This window comes from Eleginops maclovinus, chromosome 20 (assembly GCF_036324505.1).
Source record: "Eleginops maclovinus isolate JMC-PN-2008 ecotype Puerto Natales chromosome 20, JC_Emac_rtc_rv5, whole genome shotgun sequence".
In the NCBI taxonomy this organism is placed as follows: Eukaryota; Metazoa; Chordata; class Actinopteri; order Perciformes; family Eleginopidae; genus Eleginops; species Eleginops maclovinus.
The window spans coordinates 16,140,433-16,162,458 of record NC_086368.1 but is presented as its reverse complement, the minus strand read 5'-3'; the positions used below and the strand labels follow the sequence as shown (position 1 = coordinate 16,162,458).

The window sequence follows — 22,026 nt, the reverse complement described above, 5'->3', positions numbered from 1 at the left end:
TATCCTTCTTCCTTTGATGTTTAAGCATATAATGCTTCACTGAACACATGAGGGGGCTTGGCTTTCTACAAATAAAGACGGCTTATTTTAATTCTCCCCAAATATATTGAGGCTGAACATTCAGTTTGGGGGCCCCCTAGTGGCTGTGGGGGCCCTATGCATCCGCATTGTCCGCATATAGGAAGAAACGGCTCTGCTGCAGGCGTATCGAACGAAGCCTAATGAATCACACCTGTTGCTGATGGGACTCACCTGGGCTCATTTCACCGGAAGTAACTCAGCTGCATAAAGACAGAGGCGTGCTAGACAGGCAGGTGTAGCATACTTTTAGACTGCACGTAGCGTGCTGATTTTTATTGTCTTGTTTTGCTTTTTTATTGAATTCTCAGTAATGCCTCCTAAAAAGTCAGCAGCAGTCTCTGCTGACCCTACGCCTTCCTCCAGTGATGCCCCGAATGATAAGAACGTTTCAGGTCTTCTAGTTTTTCATTTAAACTATGTGACACAGTTTAGCAAGTTGGCTTTTTCGTCAATGTTTATATTCTAAATGGCTCATTTGTCTTCTAGTCGCTGCGACGCTGCGCAAGCTTGCAGCTCATCCATCCACAGCGATCATGGTGAAAGAAGCACTTAAAGAGTTGGACTCGCGCAAAGGGGTTTCGTCCCATGCGATACAGAGTTATATTAAAGAAAAATACCCGTCAGTAGACCTGGTAAGGTTGAAGTACTACATCCGCGGAGCCCTAAAAAAAGGACTCGAGACTGGCACGGTGATGCGGCCTCACAACTCCAATGTCTCTACTGGCCTTCTGGGAAGATTTAGGGTAAGATGTCCAGTGTACAGCTTCATCAAAGACTGTCAGATAACGTCTGTAATCGGGACTTTTTTTGTGTGTTGTATGCAGATTGCACCGAAAACCAAGGAGGCAAAGCAAAAAGCTGAGAATGTGGATCCTAATGTGTCTAAAGCAGCCAAGGATGGGGCCAAGAAGCCTAAAAAAGCAGGTATGAATAAAACCGGAAAAGCACTCTATTTAACCTCAAACACTTGTTTAAATTTTTTAACTTTTTTAAGGTGCCACCAAAAAGAAAGATTCTGCCGCTGAAGAGGCCAAGTCACACGATGAGGTGAGGCAATGTTTTGGGGAAATGTTTTTTTATTCACGAATGTAAAGACCGTCAATTATGTATTCACAATCTTTTGGATATATAATTAATGCTACAGTTGTCTGACATTTTTCATTACCCACTTTTAGGAGTCCATGCCACCCAAAAAGTCCAAGAAGGAAAAAGAGATTCCTGCTGAAACTACATCTAAGGCTGCTCCCGCAAAGATGCCAAAAGCTAAAAAAGCTGCAGAAAAGGAGGATGACAAGGAACCTTCTGACTCTGCAAAAGCTACTAAAAAGGAAACGAAGGCCACCAAGGGAACAAAGGCCACCAAGGGAACAAAGGCCACCAAGGGAACAAAGGCCACCAAGGGAACAAAGGCCACTAAGGAGACAAAGGCAGGAAAGGTGTCTCAGAGCAAGGCTGCTAAAGCAGGGAGTGACGCTCCTGCTGCTAAGGCGACTGGGAAACGAGGAAAGAAGACTGCAGAGTAAATTAATAAATAACTGATGTTTTATACTGATTGTTTTGCAATAAAATCTTATTTTGGGATTTATTGTCTCATTTCTAAATGCTCTGCATTTGAAGCATGTCTCCTTTTGCTTATATAAGGGTATACTGGAGCTTTAAGTAGAACTAGTGTTTGCTTCAAACGTATCCTTCAACCACAGCAGCACATAATGCTACAGGTGATGAGCCGCAAAGTTATTTCACGACCCAGAAACCTGTATTGTTAGAGGAATTAAAATTGGGCTTTACAACGGGCAACACTCTCTACTTCTGTGACACTAAATATTTATTAAACTTGACTTTACTTACTTTGTGTTGCACCATGAGAAATGTGACCTTTTTAATGCTCAAGCAGCCTACAGCTTCCATTAGATTCTTGAAAAGATGCTAAAGTACTACTCAAGTCAATATGTTTTATTTGAATCCTTTCTCTGGCTCTGCGGGAGTGCAGAAAAAGTATTTTGGATAGTCTAAAATGGTATTCCAGTACCTCAACAGCAAGACAAAAAAGACTACAAAAAGCACTGTGAAAAGCATCCTGCTGCATGTTATCAAGAACATAATACAGTTAGCCACTGTGGACACAAAGACCAAAATGGCTGCCATAACAGCCAGCAGCACATTGATACATTTTCCGGGAACAGTCCGTGCTGTGGCCTTCTCCAAACCATCAAGCTGCACTGCCTGCAGCTGCTGCTGCTCTACCTTGAACAGACGAGTCTGGCAGGCCTCCAGCGACTCCTACATGGGAGAGACCAAACTGAGTGAAGGTGCTCGAATGAAAAATCAAAGGAATTGGAAAAGATTGTTTCATAAATGGATCCTTTCCATTCACTCTATTTTGATTTGTGACAGCTCAGGGCACATGTCCCTGTCAGTAAATACCCTTTTCTTTAACTTTTTTTTTTTTTCGATACTGAAAAAGATGAGCTGTGTGGTAATATGCCTTAACACTTTAATTTAGGAATATTGAACATTACAAAAAATGTATATAAATACTAAATCTGAGAATGAGAATCTGTAATGAAGAAATGCACTTTTCTCAGTGGTGCATTTTCCTGAGCACATTTTAAACTACACTACCGTGGAACCAAGTGAGCTTTCAGGTTCCATGAGTTTCTGGGGCCCATAAGGGAAGTAGCCTACATTCCCCTCTTACTGTTAACCATTGGTCCCAGCAGGAAAAGCACAGGCTAGTATGGGTTTTCATAAGTGAAATGATACATTAATAAACTGCCTTATGGCAATGCAACACTGATATAACATCAAAGACCCCTGTGCTTTTCTTGCTATGCAGTAAAAACGTCTGCTGTGAAAAATACTTTTGCTTGTGAAGCTTTAGCTTACATGAAGATCTGTTGCTTCTTTGTTAGACTGAAAGACAGGCTTCCCTTCCATGCTTGCTAGTTCCTCTTTCAAGTTTAAGATTTCACTCTGGTGCAGTTCTATCAAGTCATTGAGCCGTTCTTCTAAACGTTCACTCCTGCAAAAAAGTAATGGCAACAGTATATGAAACACAAACAGGGGATAGGTTTAGCTCACATTAAACATGTCCTACCTGTATCGCTCCTCTTGTAGGGCCTCCTCAATTGCAGTGTATTCTTTTTGGTGGTGTTTTTTTAAGTTTTCAAAGCTTTGCTCAATCTGGTCTTTGTTTTCCCAGAGCTCCTGGATCTCCTGGAGTATATTATCAAGTCGGGGGCCTGGGCATGGTCAGGAGTAGTTTCCCTGGAGCTAAAGGGTATTTCATGGGCTCCTGAGTCTGATGTAGCAAAACAGCCATCATCAGTGCCTTGATCCAATATGGGCTGCAACTGCCCTGTCTTAAGGACACTCGTTCCCCAAGGGCCAACACCCTCATCTCCCTGGGTTTCTTCCAAGTTTTTCAGGGCTGCAATATTATCAGTGCTGCCCAACTTCCGCAGACAAGGGGGAGACTTGGCTCAGCTTGGACACCAAAGCTCCAACTGAAGATCAAGTAGCTAGAGAAGCTGGAGAGACTTTCTGTCACCTGCAATTGGCATGATCAGATTAATACGCAACTCCTCAGGCCACTTAACCATGTTTCCTTTGTTTGATTATGCAAAAAGCCATAGTGTGTATTTTCATATTACAATAGCATAGTCAGATTATTTTTTTAGAGGGAGAATTTGATGAGTCACTGGTTTAAGTATGTATCGTGACCCATTAATCCAGTATACCTGGATTGGTTAGTTAAATAAAAATGTATTAACATGGGACCCTTTCACGCATAACAGCGGTTCACACAATGCCTGTGTGTAGCAACAAAAATAGTAGAAAGCACACAATTAGACTCATGGTCTTTCAGGCTCAATAGTGCACCTGTTGTCTTGAGGGGTGCTTTTCATTGATTTGTATCTGTAAAAGGCCATTAATATCAGCGAAGTTGAGATGGAGCCAGATAAAGAGAAACCCCAAAACGTGCAATTAGTCTTAAAATCTGCATGGTTACATACGTATAGATTTGGTCAGAGGATACGATTTTTGTGTTGTGGTTAAACTGAGTTAAATTAAGTTATATTGGTAACTGCTTACCTTCTTGAAATGTCAAGACTTCCAACCAAGCAGGCCAGACGTAACGTTAGCTTATCTACTAGCTTAGCCAATTTGGGTAAACAGCATACCGCTGTTCTGAACCTGCTCGGCATATAATCTAACAATTGCGTGAAAATGATAATGAATGTTAAAGTTAGCTAAACAAGTAAACAACACGAAGGTCTTAAGATAAACTACTGTTAGCAGTTTAACTAACGTAGCTACGAGAGCGTCCCGTCCGCTGTCAGATATGCAGGTTGCTTAGCAACGTAAAGTACAGAGAAAGTCGTCGTTTCATTCAAATGCTAATTTAAGTCTATGTGGTTCTGTCAATCATACATACAACTGACCCTACTAGTGCAACACTTACATTGTTAGTTTCTGGAGTTAGCTTTGTAGAACCTGAAAAAAAGGCCAAATTGAGTGCAGATCATACCGTCAATGTCGGAAAAGAACAAGTGTGATTAAAAACCGTGATGGCTTAAGTTCTTTAAGTGGCCCAGTAGGCTATTTCATTCTTCCAATACACTACTCTTGACACTTTCTTAATATAATGCAGCCAACATTAATATAAATAAAATGTAATAGAACTTAGCTTTTACTGGTTTCCATGTAAATATGTCATATTTTAAATACTGGGTTTTTAACCCTTTTCAGCAAGAAAGACAGCAAAAAATGTAGGATAATGTATCAACCAAAAGGGTGAAAAAAGTCCAATCAATCCTGTTTAATGAAAATGTTTGCTACATTTCAGGGGGGATAATTAGTGTGCTAGGAATTAAAGGTTCACACTGACCCATGATGTGACTGTTTATAAGAACCGTATAAACATGAATATAGTACAGTATATTCCAAACACATGGCAACCAAGTGAACCAAGGACTCCAACAAAAGGCTTTTTGAGGTGTAATGTGTGATGTTCAATTTAGAACAGTCATGACATTGAGGACATTTAGAAGTTGAATGTTCAATTTCACCCTTTAAAACAGCAAATTTATTTGTCTTTAAAAAATAAAAAATCAACTAAAAAGTATTACTATTTCATTGTCACTAATATAAACAGTACGGAAGCACTGAGTCTTTGAGCACTTTAACCGCTCTTCAAGTATGTTGATTCAGTTCATAGACTATTCTTCTGCATTGGAAAAGCCACCAGGCTAGTATGCTCCAGCGGGGACTGCGACTCCAAACTTAACGTCTTTGATATTAATATCCTGGTTGTGGCAAAACCAGTGTTGTTGACTTCACAAATCCATAAAAAAACAAGTTGATAATCCACTATTATTTCTTCCAGTGACAAGTCTTGATTCCAGAGCAAAGTAGCTGATGCACAAGCCTTCCATTCTTCAGGGTAGTGAGCAGGAAGAGGAAGAGTTGGTCATACAAGCTGAAATTTTAAATGTTTGAGTAAAGGGGGAAGAAGGAGTCGACTGAAAAACCAAAGAGGCAAGTTTAGAAGTGAGATACTTAAAAAAGAGTATGGACAACTAAATCAGCAAAACAGTAAGCTCATTACAGTCAAAAGAAAATAAAAAGCCATTAATCAGCCGTTTTAAAAATAGCAGTGACTTCAAACAATACCACTTGAATCAGCTCAAAAGTAATACAAATCTGAATTACAATTTCTTCTGTGGGGAAACAATGCAAAGTTTTCCACATGTAAACAAATTCACTCAGAAGAGAAAAAAAGTGTGCAGTTTTCCCAGCCCCTCCTTCAACTATGCCCTATTCACTCAGACTATGTGCTTGTGACACAATTGCACTAAAGATAGAAATTCTATATCAAACATCCATCCTTTTCTGCTCTTATTCTCTGTTTCATTCTTCTCAAAACACATTTCAGAAAACAATAAAGTGACAAACCTCTGATCCAACCCTCCTGAGCATTTTGAGAAGCTGCTGAAGAGGAAGAAAAAAAGGAAGGACTATAGAGATTAACCTCCATGTATGGGTCATTGTCCTCCTTTTAGACAACAGCCTCAAAACCTCTGTCCTTCATTAGCTAATTAGCCTCTTCAAGTAGGTCATCTGGGGTGCAGAAGAAAGTGATTCAGATACTCTGAAAAGGCATCCCAGTGCCTCCAGAGGAATGCAAGGAGGATAACGAGGAGCAGTGTAGAAAGCGTGCGGCTGCGTGTTTTCATTAATGGGACGACACAGTTAGCCACTGTGGAGACAAACACCAAAAGGACTGCCATGACAGCCAGCAGTACATTGATTAGTTTTCCAAGAAGAGTCCGTGCTGTGGCGTTCTCCAAACCCTCAAGCTGCACCACCTGCTGTTGCTGCTGCTGCAGCTCCATCTTGGAAATACGGGTCTGACAGGCCTCCAGCGCCTCCTACAGGTCAGAGACAAAACTGTGAGTGGAGTAGCTCTGATGACTAAGCAGAAACATCAAGTATATTTTGGGGAAGCTTACCTGAATATCCCTCGCTCTTTCATAAGACTGGTAAGCAATCTTCTCCTCCATGCTGGCTAGCTCCTGCTTTAGGTTCAGAATTTCATTCTGGTGGAGTTCTGTTAAGTCATTCAGCTGTTCTTCTAAACGTTCACACCTGCAAGTTAGTGACAACAACAGCAAATGGGAAATGGTTATGTTTCTTTCTACCCACACACAGACTATACTAGAGTGTATCAGCTATGCAATGATACCTGTATCGTTCCTCTTGCAGGGCCTCCATGATCATTGTGTAGTCACGCTGATAATGGGCTTTTAAGTTTTCAAATGACTCCTCCAGTCGACCTTGGTTTTCTCTAAGCTCTTGGATCTCATGGAGAATAGCATCAAAGCCTGAGGCCTGAACATGATCAAGGGTGTTGCCCTTGGAGCTAGGCGGGCCTCCAGGAGCTCCAGTTGCACTGTTGGCTCCTGCAGAGCCAGAAGTAGCACTAGAACAGTCATCGTCACTGCCATACTTTGGGCTGTTCTGCAAATGTCCTGTCCCAAGGTTCCTTGTTCCCCCAGGGCCCACACCATCTTCTCCCTGGGTTTCATCCAAGGAGTCTTTCATGCCTGCGATGTTATCAGCACTGCCAAACTTGTTGCGGATGAGGGAGGCGATTTCTCTCGGCTTGGACACCACAGCTCCAGCTGCAGAATGAGTGGCTTGAGAGAAACTGGAAAGGCCCCCTGTTACCTGTAATGAGCAAGTTTTGGTCAGTACTGGTCTGTGTGGAGGATCCATTGCAATATTTTCAAAATGATGTGACAAAATAATTATCACAGAGCTTGAAAGACATTTGCATTCATCATTTAACACACAGGTATGGGTTTCATTTACCTAGCACATTGTAAAATCCTGCAGAGATAGTGACAAACCTTTTAATTTAAGGGGTCCTGCTAAATCGCTAGAGGAACAGGTAATTATACACTACGGAGGTTTACTTCTTGGGATATTTTGAAAATGTCCAACCACTGCTTGTGTGTTTGTGTAGTTTAAGTAGCAAAAACATTCTCTACATGACGATCTCCTATTTACGTTTTGACGCCATAAACTAGTTGCTATTCATTTCATATCTTAAACTAAAACAAATGAGGAACCAATTCAGATTTCTGCTCCTAGCAAGGCATCCACCTCGTACATGACTACTGAACTGCTGAACCGACATTTGACTTTGTGTGCCAGTAAAACCATATTCAAATAGAATTCATCCATTATAAATGATCTATCCTACAACTACGACTCCATTTATTCTCTATAGCAAGTTGTCTGCTTTCTTGGCCCCTTTACATTTACTTAATCAAAATTTAGATGATAGATTTTACACTTTTTTAGACAAATTAAGGGAAAAAATAGGGAAAAAAAAAGTTGAGGATTACTTTTTGTCAGTAAAATGACAATTAAGCCTTTAAATATTCCAGAAAGTGGGATTTGAAACCACCAAAACATCACTGAAGGCACCAGGAAAGCACACACCTTGGCTCCAACATCTTTGAGCCCCTGGTGCATGTCTCGGAAAACATCTTTGGGCTGGCGAGGGATTCCATTGTGCTCTACCTCTCGGAGCTTTCGGTGGTAATGCTCCAGTTTCCTCTGCAGCTGCTGGATAGTCTGAGCCGACTTTTGGTTCTTCTTCTCAAACACCTGTTTGATGCGTGCACTCTGCTGTTTGTCCGCATTATTGGCAAGTTTCAGGTATTCTGCCACGTTGTCATCACGTGCAGTTTGTTCAATTTTGATTTGTTCTGTGAGTTTGAGGATCTTCTGTTGTAGTTGGGCAATAGCCTGCTTAGTTCGCTGGGGGTCTGGGGTACAGTCCACTACATCATACCCGTCTGCACCGTAGGGGAGGGCATTGGGTGACACAGCAGGGCCTGATCCATCATAACGATCCAGCTGTACAAAAAAAACAAACAGGAGAAGGTACAAATATGAAGAAAGTGATTTTGATAAAGTTCATTGAGACAAAACATTAAATCACTGTTCGTCTTGATGTTTCTTTATCAAGTATTAGTTTGCAAGGAAGGGGCGTTATAATGCTGACAATACTAAGTAACAATATTTTATTAAGTGTCTACGATAGCGTGTCCCTCTGGTTCAAAAAGTGCTGTTTATTGTAAACTCTAACAGTATCTAAAGAGAAGTATTGGCTTTAAAAGAAGTCAGTAGTTGTTTTTGAAAACCAACCTTTGAAAACCCTGCAGTGAATTTACACCTATATCTGTCACTACATATTCACAACAGCAGATGGCGCCAGTAAAACAAAAGTTCCCTTTTGTGACCTCACGGCTCCAAAAGAAGCAGGCACTGTTGAAAATAGGCCAAGTTAACTGAGGATTTAAATCGTGACATTGATTTTAATTGTACCCCACAGGAGTTTATTAAGCTGGTAATTAAGTAAAAAAGGCAAGCACAGATAGGGGGCCTAATGCAAAGCCACACATAGTAATGAGAACCTCCAGGCTTAAACTGGGGCAACAAGAGGAGAGGTAAATATCAATCTTTGTAATCAACACAAACTAACTTGTACCCATCATAAGAGCTTTCAGCACGCATTAGAAATATGCCAGCTGCTGTGTTCCTTGTACTTTGAACTACATTTAAAGAAATGTGTGAAACAGCTTGAGTGTTTACCATAAAGCTAGACATTGTACAGTACAGGAAGCGTTCGTTAAGTTTTACATTGACAGAATGGGTTAGAAAATGCGACAAATAAATATGTTTCCAGTGTCTTAACTTTAATTTGTTTATATGCCGACATTTACCTATCATTTATTAGCTAGAATCCTGTATTTGAACAAAAATGCATAGACTAATTAATACAAACAATTATGCAGTGCAAATGTAAAGCTTCTTGAGTAATTGAGGTTTAGTTTGTGTTTGTTTAAAGGGCTGCAGAACAGGATGGCAAAGCAACATGGACACAACTTGAGTTCTAACAAGGCAGAGGATTGTCAAATAACAAATTATTGGCATAAGTTATTTAAGATGAACAGAAACACAGGGATTAAAGTGATTCTATCTTGTTTAAGACATCTGTTGATAAACTTAGTCATGCTTCCAGTGAGATGCCTGAGCTGCAAAACAGTGTGGCATGACCTCTTTTTACGACGTCTGCTTCATACCGATTTGTCATCCCAGAGACACTCCTGTCATACTGCTGCCTTCTGAACGCCTCTGATCGTCTGCTATAAATACAACGTAAGGTTAAAAAAAGTGGCCTTTATATTATTTCTTTTTGTCTTAATCAATTGTGTGAAAGCCCTTATTTCACACTCTTTTACAGTGGAAAAAAGATACTGATTAAGTATTCCCAGATTTCTATCAACATTCAATAAAAAAACAATCATCCCACACGTTTGAGTTTGTTGAGTTTGCACACGATCCCTACAAGCCTCCCCTGACCTGAAGGACACTCAAGAGAAAGCAACAGACTAAATTTAGAAAGGCTTAGAGCACATAGTCCCCAACAACTCCAAGGCAATCTGTGACCTTTCACCGCTGACAGCTCATCTCCCCATCCACCAGTTCTTCCCGGCACATCTACACCATTAACAGTCTTAGGTTTGCACGATTCACTTAAATTTGACATTCTTGCCGAGGTTTCAGTGCATGACCTTTTATTTTACAGCTAATTTCCCCATGACCTGTGAGTGTCATGTATTACAATATACATCAGAGTTATTTTTGTCCTAACGCCTTCTTTTATAAGAACACAGCATCTTTAGGATTTAATTCAATTCTTGGAGACATTTTATGAGAAAAACAAAGATTTATGAATCTGAATATGTTTTTTTGCACACACTGAATATGTGTATATGGATTGATATTGTCAGTGTTTAAGGTATGACATGTTTTATGACACTGAATAATGCATACATTTGAAGAACTACTTAGTTTTTGTTATTGTTAACACTTTTCTGAAACAGGTTCTGAATTTTAAAACTTATTTCCATCAAGCTTTGCTAGTTTCAGCAGGACATACAGTATATTAGCAAGGAGCATGCCGTTTTTCTGTGACATATATTGGAGAAAACTCTTAAAAGTTCAGGTTACTTTGATAGAAGTGTGTATCATGTTTGTTCATAATTGACTAAATTATACCACAGATGAAGAGGCAAGCCATTTTTAGTTTTCTCCTTTACTCAACTGCAGGTATAACCTTTACCACAAACCTCCCAGTGCATAACTTTTATATGACAGAAATATCTTCCTACTCTGAAAATAATGTACTGTTCATGACCACAGTTTCATTTGTCGCCTGGACCTCTTGACGGGACTGAGACACTCACCTTGTCAGGCTCCTCAGTTGAGTGGTACCCAGAGGTGAGCAGCATGTCAGCCAGAGCTGGGCTGCTGGGTGTATCTGTGGTCGAGGAGGAGCGTGGGCGTCCAGCCTGCAGCAGGGCTTCATGGGTGCTGCGCCGGTGGATCTGTGGGCTACCTTTTTGGGGAGGATCCCCAGTGCCCCCCACCTTGCTGCGGCGGCTCTGCAGGCTGGTGCCTCGCTTCATTATTGGGGGAGCACCTCGGATCTGCTGCAGAACACGGCTCAGAGCTGCGGGATGGGCGGAAGCAGCAGGGTTGTCAGAATCCAAAAGGAGGGGCGAGGAGGCCAAAGCTTCCCCTCCCTCTGACCCTACATCAGTGGGATCGGAGGGAGGGGCGCCTGTGCAGGACGAGGCGGAGTCATGTGGGGAAACGGAGGAGCGTCGGCGCTGTGGCTGGAATAACTGCTTCAGGCCATGGCCCAACGCTCCCATGTTCTCCCGGGCATTATGGGTGATTTTGGACAAACCATGCTCTGACTCCGACGCCCTCCTGCCGCCTTCCAGCTCCGCTCGGCCTCCTGTGTCCGGCTCCTCTGGACTCTGCTCACTACTACCCTGATCCATCAGAGACCTCCAGCTTCACAGTGAGATGCTACCTGGGGGTGCAGGGGACTAGCTGCGCCCCGTGGACACCCCCCCTCTGAGCGACTGGTTGAAACCCGGGGAGCAGGGAGGATGGTGCTCAGTTGGGCCTTTTGAGTGGACATGCATCTGTTGCTTGGCTCAATGTCATGCTTGTCTACCACAAAAGGAAAATAAAATGAATTATGACATGCAGCAGTGAATGAGGAACATAATAAGCAGAAGAATATAAAACAACAAGCAACATACACTGGGTTGACGCAGACATGTCCACTTCAAACATAAGAAGGTCTTTGTTCATTTAGTCCAAATTGATCTTTATGCAAACAATTCAAGATTGAAAAAGCTTTATTTTTTCTCTCTGCTGAATGAAAACAGAAGGTATCCATTTCATTCTAGCATGTGGCATGTCTGACAGAGCCAACCCAGCAATGCAAACACACAAAGTCTACAAAATAAATAAGCTTTGAGAACAGTTTCTGAAATGTCAAAGTAAGTTTAACTGCACATGCGGAAGGTTGATGCTGATTGTTTATCAATGGGAATTCAAGCCTAATGCCACAAAAGCCCTAATGATAGTTTATTAATTACATTTCAGAAAGAATTCATTGTAGAAATGTATAATCAACATAATTGAAAGTGCTTAAATGATGCTAAAAAAAGAGACTACAGTGTGAAAACGTAAATTAAATTCTGAACAGACAGTGATTATGATTAAACTCTCAACTGACTCATGTGATTCACGGAGGTCTCCTCTTTGACTCTCATTTCTCAACAATGCTAAATCCTGCAATGTAAAGGACCATTCCAAGACTTTGGCCGTCAGATGCCAGATTATATAACAGCTTTTGATTTACCAACATGAAATAAGAGGAGGTGAAATAACAGTGACAGAAAGCTTACCATGAGCCCAGCTTCTCCTCTACTGACTCACAGCGCAGGATCGGCTAAATGAACAGAAACAGAAGCAGAGAAAACCTAAAAAATATGCCCCAAATAAACTATTAAAAATAGGCATACTGTAGCATCACACAATTTTAATCGATACTATAATATGTTATGGACGTGTAAACGGTTCCTGCACCAGATGAGAGACTTAAAAGCTTCTAATATGCTGACGTGACATTTTCAAGGACCTAATGGGCCTTCGTTTAATTCTTAAGAGTCAGCAGTAAATTGATGCTTGATGAACCTTGTTACATTTTAACGGCAACTATTGTAAGCATAAGACAACATTATCATGACAGCAATTATAAACACTGTTCAAGTTATAGTAATATTTCTGCATGTAAACAACATCGAGACATGGCATGAACACGAATCAGGAACTGCCACAGCAAGAGTCATCTGTAGCATGTACAGTGGGGGGGGGGGACTTTAGCCTGAGAGAGAGCTTCTGTCATACTTTCTCCCCGCAGGCCAACTAATGTGCATGCTATCTTTTAATATAAATATTGATTGTTTTGCAGAAAATGTAGAGAAAAGTAGAGACAATCTTGAAAATGTAAATTGTGACATAACACCGGACTTTCCATTTGTTTGGTCCATTAAAGCGTTAAGCATAAATAAAAATTAGATGTACCAATTATTTGGGAAATACAGAAGTTAAGTCTAAAAAATCCACATGCAACCGCCTATAAAAAGATTATTTTTATTATCTGTTCCAAAAATATTTCCACATTTGGGATCAATTAAGTCTATCTTGTCTTTTTTTATATCATTACCTTACTTGAGTCTTCAAAGTCGTTTTACAAGACAAAGTGGGAAACATATTTCTTTAAAAAACCAAAGCCTAAAATGATTTCACAAGTCAGCAGAGATTCAAAGTATCACCTAACCAGCCAGCAGCCAAATCTAACACAACAACCCTATGAAATGCTCCATTAGTGAAACAGTGACTCATTACTGCTGCTCCTGCTGTTAGATCTGCAGTGTTGGATAAGAAAAGGTAGGTGGTAGGGAATAATATAATAATGAAAAGGTTTTGGTTTTAAATTCATGTGAATGTTTGCACTCATTACCCATTAGAAATACAAGCAACAATATAATGTTTGCATCAAGCTTCCATTTCTGCGGCTCAGACTAAGGGCAATACTTTAAGTAATAACCGACTTCTGTAGACTGCATTCACTTAACACACAAGTTAACATTAACAAACCACAAGGGATTTATGTTACACATTAAGTGTTAAATCAAAGGTGTCTACACTCCTGAGAGCAGGTGTTATGGCTGCTTCTGCTGATCCTTAATCACCTATCATGGACAAATCCAATCAAGGATTCAGTGCAAATGATTGCAGTAGAAATTAATTACAAGACATAGGAGCAGACATTCCACAGAGACAGGAACTAAATCCCTCATCTACAGTAAAAATACATTGACGTCCGACTCCTCGAGGCTAAGGGCAAAGTGTTCTCTTCAAAGTGGGTCAGCCAACATTCGTCTGTCACTCTCTTTCTACATGCAGGGCTCCAAGGTCACACCATTTTAAGAGTGTAGTGCATGTCCAGCAGCATCTAAGCTTTTAGTGGCGTTATAGAATAATCTCTGCAGATGGACAGAAAGTACCAGTACAACCTCGAAGCAGCTTATGCGTACATGCTTTACATTATTCCTAGATCTGCATTTACCACCTTGGCTCCTCTCATTGGTTTCAGATTGTGCTTACAAAATAAAGCCAATTAATTTATCTTTATATTGAATTTAAAAAAGAGGTGATAAAAATCAAATACATTCAGAAACTCATGTGCATTGGACTTCATTTTCGTTTTCATTTTCTATAACTGGTGGCATATTTTCAGGGGACCTTGAACACTGCAATTTATAGTAGATAATGTCTTCCTTTAGTGGGCATTGCTACACTATTTATTGCATTAAGATACGTTGGAGATTAGTGTTTATTGATTTAGGAATGGTGATAACAGTATTGGTCTGAAAAGATCTGTAAAAAACAATGAGATTACGTGATAGAAATACACAACACTAACACAAGTCTAAGTGCAGTTAAACATACCTTCAGGTGTGGTCATCAGCAGAGAATGTGTGGATCTATTAACACAGGAAAAGACTTAATCCAAGAGAATTTCCAGCACAGCTTCCTCCGGGCAGTTCGTACAAAAGGAAAACTGGTGGGATAGCTGTAAATCTTTAGTCAGCTGTTTCCGTGGACATTTAGAAAAATCACATGCTGCAAAGAAAAACACAAGGCAGAGGCAAGACAGTGTGAGAAAGGTCTTTTACAAATGTGTGTCTTAGGTGACAGACACACAAGTAAGGTTCATAGAAATGTTTTCAGACCGAGGAATTAATCTGTTACTAAAGGCCCCAATAATTGTTGTTTCAATTACGTTCTTCTGACTGTCAACTATTGACATTGAACTTACTTTACGTAAAAGGTTAAAAAGGGAAATTATTCTCATTTTACACATTCATCATATCAGTTTTGCATTAAGTATAAAATGACATCCAAGACTTAATAGCTCCACTTACTAACTGAAAATGTAATACATTTGTTACAATAATGAACAGTAAAAGTAAACCATGAGGGCAGAAAAACAGCATGATAAGTTTTAATTTATCTGTCATATATTTATAAGGTCAGAGCTTCACATAAAATGTTATTTAGAAAAACTTAATGTCCCACTTGTTACCAACGATATTGTATCACGATACATTAGGGATCAAATAATAAATATCAAATAATAAATATCATGTTTTTTTATAAACAGGTTAAAACTGTTTCTATAAATCTTGTTTTTCTTGATCCATAATCTAACCATCAGCACCTAAATCTAAGAAGTAACAGCAAGTCCAGATAAAGTTGAACAGAAATCCAACCAGCAAGCATCATCAGCCCATTTCAGCAGCAGCAGGCAGCGAACAGAAGTTAGCAGTTAGCTGGTGAACATAAAAACATTTAGGAGGCTAAAGCCAGATATTATTATCATTATTAAAGTTAATAAGTAAGTTAATATTGGAGTTGCATTCATTAGTGCTCCGACGCACCGATCCCTAATAAACCATGCTGCTCATTTGTCTGCATATGCATATGTAATTAGACAACCGTTAACCCTAATAGTTTACACTAAAATAACAGTTTTGAGAGCAATAATGTAGTTGTTAAGTTACTATGCAAAGTGAAAGAAACAAAACAAAAAGGTAAAGGCTAGAATGGCTGGTCAGGGGTAGGATTGTTTAAGGTTAGAATTGAAAATCCCACAGGATACCATTATTGTTGAAGAAGATAAAGAACCAACACTATTTCCCTGATCTGGGTTAGGGTTAAGTAACACTTTGAGATTGAGTGTGTGATGGTATTTTGTTAAATGTCTCTACTTTAAGATGAATGTAGCTGGCTGTAGTTGTAACATGGGTTTGAATTTTGTACAGCAGAGGCCTCCAAGGCGCTTTAGCTCAATGAAGTGTGTAATGTTCATTAATGGTGCTTAATCCCCCCCATAGGGATAGCTGTAGGACATGAATGAATGCTTTGCCTTTCTTATCAAACCAATATAGATATAATTAACCAACAAGACAATCTAAAATCAACAAATGGCAAACACAGAAATGTGTCATAACCAGTGGTGGAACGTAAGTACATTTACTAAAGGAGTTTCTTGACATATTTGTACTTTTCTTGAGTATTAATTAATACTACTTTATACTTCCACTTCATTACATTTCAGAGGCAATCATTGTACTTGGTACTCCACTAAATGTATTTAACACCCTCAGGTAACTTTGTGCATATAAAAACACATGATATGCTGATATGCTATAATGCAGTACTGTACTACTAATCTACACAGTATTTCAAGTATTTAAATCTGGTTCACATTGAGAAACTACAACACTAAAATGCTCTCACATGTATAGAAACAGGGTAACAGAATAACCATAATTATATGATACTGTGAAATATTCAATACTTTTACTTTTAATACTTGAAGTACTTGAAGTCTGATAATACATCTGTACTTACTATTCTGAAATGGGTCATTGTGCAGAATGAGGAATTGTATTTAAGTCAAATGAAATCAGGGCTTTTACTTTCAGTGGAGTACTTTAAGGCCATATTACATGTACTTTAACTTTTAAGTAAAGGATCTGAGGACTTCCTCTAACACTGGTTATGACAAACATCGCTCTCTGCATGAATGCAGTCATACGTGCAATGCGATGAGATCATCACCACCCCCCTCAGTAACAATGGCATCAACTCGCTTAACAATGAAGTTGAGCTTTCTCCAGTCTATGTAAACTCTCATTTTAGAAACAGAGAGCTCACTATCACCACTCGGCTTAGGTCGGTTAATTCAATTACTCAAAGGTTACAGGTGCTTTCGGTGTCATTACATATAGGGCAAAAGTCGTAACGTTATATGCCTATTACAACTTAAAATGCAGATGGTGTGATAAAGTAAATCATGTAGGCAAACAGTGAGCTTTTTTAGAGAGTAAATCACGACAGATAATCTGAGCCCACCGGTTTAACGTTAGCTAGGGAAGAGAGGAGGATACAGTTAGCAACTCGTTAGCCCAGTCAGTAGGCCTGCAGTTTAAAACACTCAACTCTAGGATGGATTTGATCAAAACATCAATGTAGTTTGTCGTCCTATTATAAAAGGGGTGCTGACCGTTGTAGTAGATTAATGCAGGATACATCGCTGACCTCGTTTTGATGGCTTGTCTGCTCCTCTTGTAGCTAGCAGTATGCTAACGTGGTGCACCGGGGGGTGTTTGTTTTGTGATACGGTGCACCCTGGTGCTGCTGGGCGGGGCAGGGTGGTGTTATGAGTTGGTGTAGAGATAACCTACAACGGGGTCTAACAAGACGTGTCCTCTGTTGTAAGTGAAAGTGCTGCATAAAAAAATGTACTCAAGTAAAACATGTCATAAACATTGACAATGAAATTAGTAAAAAATATATATATATATTATTTTCCAGTATGGCCCATATCAGATTTAAATATATTACATTTGTGTACTGTTATTATTATTATTATTATTATTATTATTATTATTATTATTATTGTTATTATTATTATTGTTGTTTATTGGTTGATTTATATTCTGTATTATAAATCCATACCTGCAAAGTAGCTAGTAACTCATTTTGTAAAAATAAATGTAGTGGAGTAAAAAGAACAAAATTGCCTCCAAAATGTAGTAAAGTATAAAGTAGCATAACGCCAAAATAAATTCAAAAATATTCAGATCTCTACCACTGGGTCTAACAACTAAAACCTCTCAAATAGTCTGGGAACAAATGTAATAAATGATTTGTAAATCATTTCAAATTTACATCAACAATGTACAGTTCGATATTGACTGTAGACCTACTGCTTTCTGTGTGGTTTTCTTCTTTTTGATGCTTGTTATTGATGTTTGATTTCTAAGGTGTAAATATGATCATTTTCAATATGAAACAAATGATAACCTGTAAAATGTATTTTAATGTGATCCGATTTTGTGCCCGTGTCTGACAGCTGAATCCTTCATAATCTGGTATATAAATTAAATCAGCAGTTTGGGTTGTTTTTTTTTTTTTAATTCAAAAAGTGATAGCCGCTTTAACATTCTGCATCAATGGCAACCCCCAGCATTAGATGCATAAATCAGATGGTGGTGTGATACTCAAGCTTTCTAGTACAATCAAGCAGATAACTGTGGTTTACGTGTTCAGATTAAATACTCCTACATCCTCATTCACTACAATCATTTTATAGCCACAGATGTGGACTATGTGTTGTCAATAAAACTCAACCACCTAAAATTGTATCAGATTCTATTGAAGCACTCGTAAAATGTCACAGTCTTGATAAGGATCTAGTCATAAATATGAAAGCATCCATTCATGCCATTATCATCTATTCCCCACATTGAAACATTTGATAAAAAGGAAATCCACCTTTAATAAATCTAAAAGAATAGTGTCCTGCTTGACAACACCCTCATAAAACAGGCTTCGCAGGAGTCAAAAGCTCTAACACACCCGGAAAATTTACATTGGAGGTATTGGCTAGCCATCTGTCGCAAAACTCCCACCAGGTTTCTTGATCACACCTTTGAGTGTTGCATTTCATGATGGCGTATTTAAGTTGTACAGTTCACACAGTAGAGGTTGGCATTAGCTTATTTCCTCTTTGCATTGGTGATTTAAGACAGTGTTTACCTCAGGACCACATCATATTTGTAGAGAGGCAGCCAATAAAATTCCACATATCCAGGTCTGACTGCTGTGAAAATATCAATTATTCCGGCATGGGTTGTTTCTCCAAGAGTAAAACCTTTAAGGCCAAAACAATATAATGTAATCACTAACTTGTAACGATACACCTAATATCGCCCGTCTAGACTGTCCCGGTAGCTAAAACAGGCGTCTCCTCACCGCCTGTCAGTTAGCAAGCTGGCTAGACTGTAGCTGAAAAACATCGCCTCAGCTTCAGCCAACAGGGCACCTCGCTAGGCGGGCAGCGACAATTGGACAAACAACCTAAATAAACCGTAACCCCTGTGCAGATCGGATAACATCATATGGAAACACATTTCATTCATAGATCGGGTTGAAAAATGTGTGTTTTGCTGGCTTCAACTTACATGGGCGCTGAGAGGATTGTGTTGATGACCGTTCATTTCTCCCGATGGTGGAACACTCCCGCGGTGACGTCAAATAGCGTGCTCGACGTCAGAACAGCTGAGCAGACAGACAGACACACCGTGATACATATACACAGAAAAAAACAAACACGTATATTTTTCTCAAATGTTGGAAACAAATGTACTTTCTGCAGTGGTGGGCCGTCAGGGCCAGCAAGGCCTTCTCTGCTGGCCTAAACATCATCAGAATATAAATTAAATTTTGATATATTTTTTCCACAAATACGTATTAAATTATTCCCCATAGTCTATTCTCTTCATTTTATAGCGTTCGTCTTGGCTGCTCTGCTTCCAGCCTCAGAACGAGATTTGGAGGGCTGGCCTTTATGTTAGAGCTTTTATCCAATCATATTTCAGCCATAATGTGTTGCTAGGGTCAAAGAAATCTGCCCTTAGGCCTTCAGAATCAACAGTGCGGGCGGCTGTAGCTTAAAGTGAACGCAAACAAAACTGTGGCGTTAACCAATCAGATTTCGAGGTGGCGACAACGGGCCAGCTAGCAGGCGTACGCTAACGTTAGCACGTGCACATCTTCTGATTGGATACGCACTATTGAGAGGCAGAGCTAGGCAGTAGGCAGAGCCATACAGTCTATGGGCAAAGCTAGCAAACAGAACTAGAACTTGAGCGAGCTAATTTGAGTAGATTTCTACAAGCTATTTTTTTCAACCCACAATGGCTGAAGGAGGAGAAGAGATCAATTTGGTCGAAGATATAATTACAACGCCATTTTCAAAACGAACGTTTCAAGTAAAGCTACACATCTTGAAAAGGGAACGACCAACTCCAACGCTAGCGAGCCTAGCACAGCAGGGAAACTACGAGCGGTACCCCTGGCTCACAGCCTCCGAGAGGCACTGCAAATTGTACTGCCGGGAATGCCTGGTATTTGCAACTGATCGATTTGGTGTTTGGAGCCACACTAAATTTGCAAACTTGAGTTGTCTAACCAAGGCAGCAACGAGACACCAAAGCACAGCTGGGCACTTGGAAGCACTGGTGCTTTTGAAAACCTTTGGGGACACCCGAGTGGATCTACAGCTCAACGAACAAGTGCGCAGGGAAACGGAGCTCCACAACGAAAGGGTGAACAAAAATAGGGAAATATTGAAAGACTGATTGATTGTGTCCTGTTTTTGGATAAACAGGAACTTTCATTTAGGGGACACGATGAAAGCGCCGAGTCCAGAAACAGGAAACTACGTGGAGCTTCTTTCCTTTCTTGCTGAGAACAACACAGATTTGCATTACCACCTGTACACAAACAACATGTTTACTGGGACGTCAGGCAAAATACAAAACGACCTGATTTATGCTATTGCTGAAGTGATGGGAGAAGAGATCAAAATGAAGATTAAAAAAGCACCCTTTGTCGCTGTTATGGTGGACGAGACGTCAGATGTGGGTAATGTAGCACAGCTGGCACTTGTCCTGCGTTATGTGACAGACACAGGTGTCAAGGAGCGGTTTGTCAGATAATCTGATTAATTAAGTTAACTGTAAATGCTGATGTATTGATTATAAATGCTTCGGAAATATTAATATAACTCTGTTGTACTTGACTATGTTAAGGTGATGCAACGCCCGGTTATGCTGCGTTTCTGTCTAAATGTATAGTTTCTAGAGCCATGGCGTCATAATGATGGTATTAAGAGGTGGAATAATTCAGGTAGGACTTTGTAGGATATCACTGAAGGCCTAGGTGTGAAATGCACGGCCCGCCACTGACTTTCTGTAAGACTGAACAAGAAAATTATCAATAATCTGTTCAATGGTTGGCCATATGGTGACACATTTTAGTATTAAGTGTGAAAATATTATCAGTAATATATCGAATGTGACTATGAATGTTCCTGTAAAATGGTAACCTTGTATTTATCTTATTAATGATAGTTTGTCCATAAAGTTACATTTGAAACCCATCTTTGACGTGTTTTTCTTAATTACAGTTGAATGTGATTATGAATATATGCATAAACAAAGAAAACATGTGAAATAAATAAGGAACTAATACAAATTTAATTGAATAGCTCGTTTTTACTTCATGAAAAAAAACAGGATGGTGATTGGGATTTATCATTATTTCCCCTTTTCTGACATTTTGTATAGACCAAACAACTAATAAAGAAAATAATGTGCAGAAAAATAAAACGAGCATTAGTTCCAGACCTAATAACAACCTGCATGCTCAGAAATAAAATGACCGAAACAGAAAATATAATAATGAACTTTTGTAGCATAATTCATATTTTAACAACCTACTGAAAAAGGAATTGGGTTGTCTGTGGACTCATAATGACATCAAAAACACATGTAGTTGTGCAGCAAACCTTGCCTTTTATTTTTCTTCAAAAAATGTACATTTTGAACCTCTTGCCCAATGCAAAGCAAGAACAAAGCTTAGAAAGCCTGATTTTGGCTCGCCAAACCTTTGGAATTTACCAAAATACATGTAAGAGAGCCTGTGAAGATCCTGTCAGACTGTCAGCAGCAACATTTCAGATTCTTGCAGCTGATTGTTGACTTTGATGGGAAGGGACTGGAAATAATAAAGGCATGGCAGGGTATATACGGCTGACATTCAGGCTCATCAGAAGGAGTTTGGTTTGCAGAAAGATCAGGAAATACTGGAATAGGAGCCTGCTGAAAAACAAAATGCCAAAATGATGCCAAATAAGGGCGTGGGCCATAATGGCTTTTGTGTTGCAGGTTTTGGACCAACATCTTCAATAGTTGTAACAGGAGTAGCGGTTTGAGTCTTTTTGTCTTTGAGAAGGACATTTAGGATGAGGATATAACTTAAAAAGCTGGTATTTCTGAAAACCAAAATATGGTT

At 39.6% G+C, this 22,026-nt stretch overlaps 3 protein-coding genes across 5 annotated transcripts; 1 reads left to right on the top strand and 2 right to left on the bottom strand.

The window, feature by feature from the left end:
• Nucleotides 1–259: 259 nt before the first annotated feature.
• Nucleotides 260–1,662, top strand: LOC134882513 (protein B4). Its single transcript, XM_063910271.1, has 5 exons — nucleotides 260–473; nucleotides 568–824; nucleotides 906–1,005; nucleotides 1,076–1,128; nucleotides 1,257–1,662. The coding sequence occupies exons 1-5, from the start codon at nucleotides 392–394 to the stop codon at nucleotides 1,602–1,604; spliced, it is 840 nt and encodes a 279-aa protein (XP_063766341.1). The 5' UTR covers nucleotides 260–391; the 3' UTR covers nucleotides 1,605–1,662.
• A 357-nt stretch (nucleotides 1,663–2,019) lies between these two features.
• On the bottom strand, nucleotides 2,020–3,683 carry LOC134882218 (transmembrane and coiled-coil domains protein 1-like). The gene is given in 5 exon segments (XM_063909828.1): nucleotides 2,020–2,361; nucleotides 2,968–3,103; nucleotides 3,179–3,317; nucleotides 3,320–3,562; nucleotides 3,632–3,683. Coding segments are annotated over 5 exon segments (897 nt in total). The 3' UTR covers nucleotides 2,020–2,034.
• A 1,289-nt stretch (nucleotides 3,684–4,972) lies between these two features.
• Nucleotides 4,973–19,209, bottom strand: tmcc1b (transmembrane and coiled-coil domain family 1b). Of its 3 annotated transcripts, none has more exons than XM_063910264.1 (8): nucleotides 19,131–19,209; nucleotides 14,545–14,718; nucleotides 12,435–12,478; nucleotides 10,911–11,688; nucleotides 8,095–8,514; nucleotides 6,830–7,314; nucleotides 6,597–6,732; nucleotides 4,973–6,515 (listed from the first exon to the last, which is right to left on the bottom strand). In XM_063910264.1, exons 4-8 carry the CDS (start codon nucleotides 11,511–11,513, stop codon nucleotides 6,201–6,203), a joined length of 1,959 nt encoding a protein of 652 aa, XP_063766334.1. In that variant the 5' UTR covers nucleotides 11,514–11,688; nucleotides 12,435–12,478; nucleotides 14,545–14,718; nucleotides 19,131–19,209; the 3' UTR covers nucleotides 4,973–6,200. The 3 variants fall into 3 exon arrangements, with proteins under 3 accessions (XP_063766334.1, XP_063766336.1, XP_063766335.1); XM_063910266.1 differs by having other exon boundaries at nucleotides 8,176–8,514; XM_063910265.1 differs by lacking the exon at nucleotides 19,131–19,209 and adding an exon at nucleotides 17,168–17,243.
• Between the last annotated feature and the right edge of the window lie 2,817 nt (nucleotides 19,210–22,026).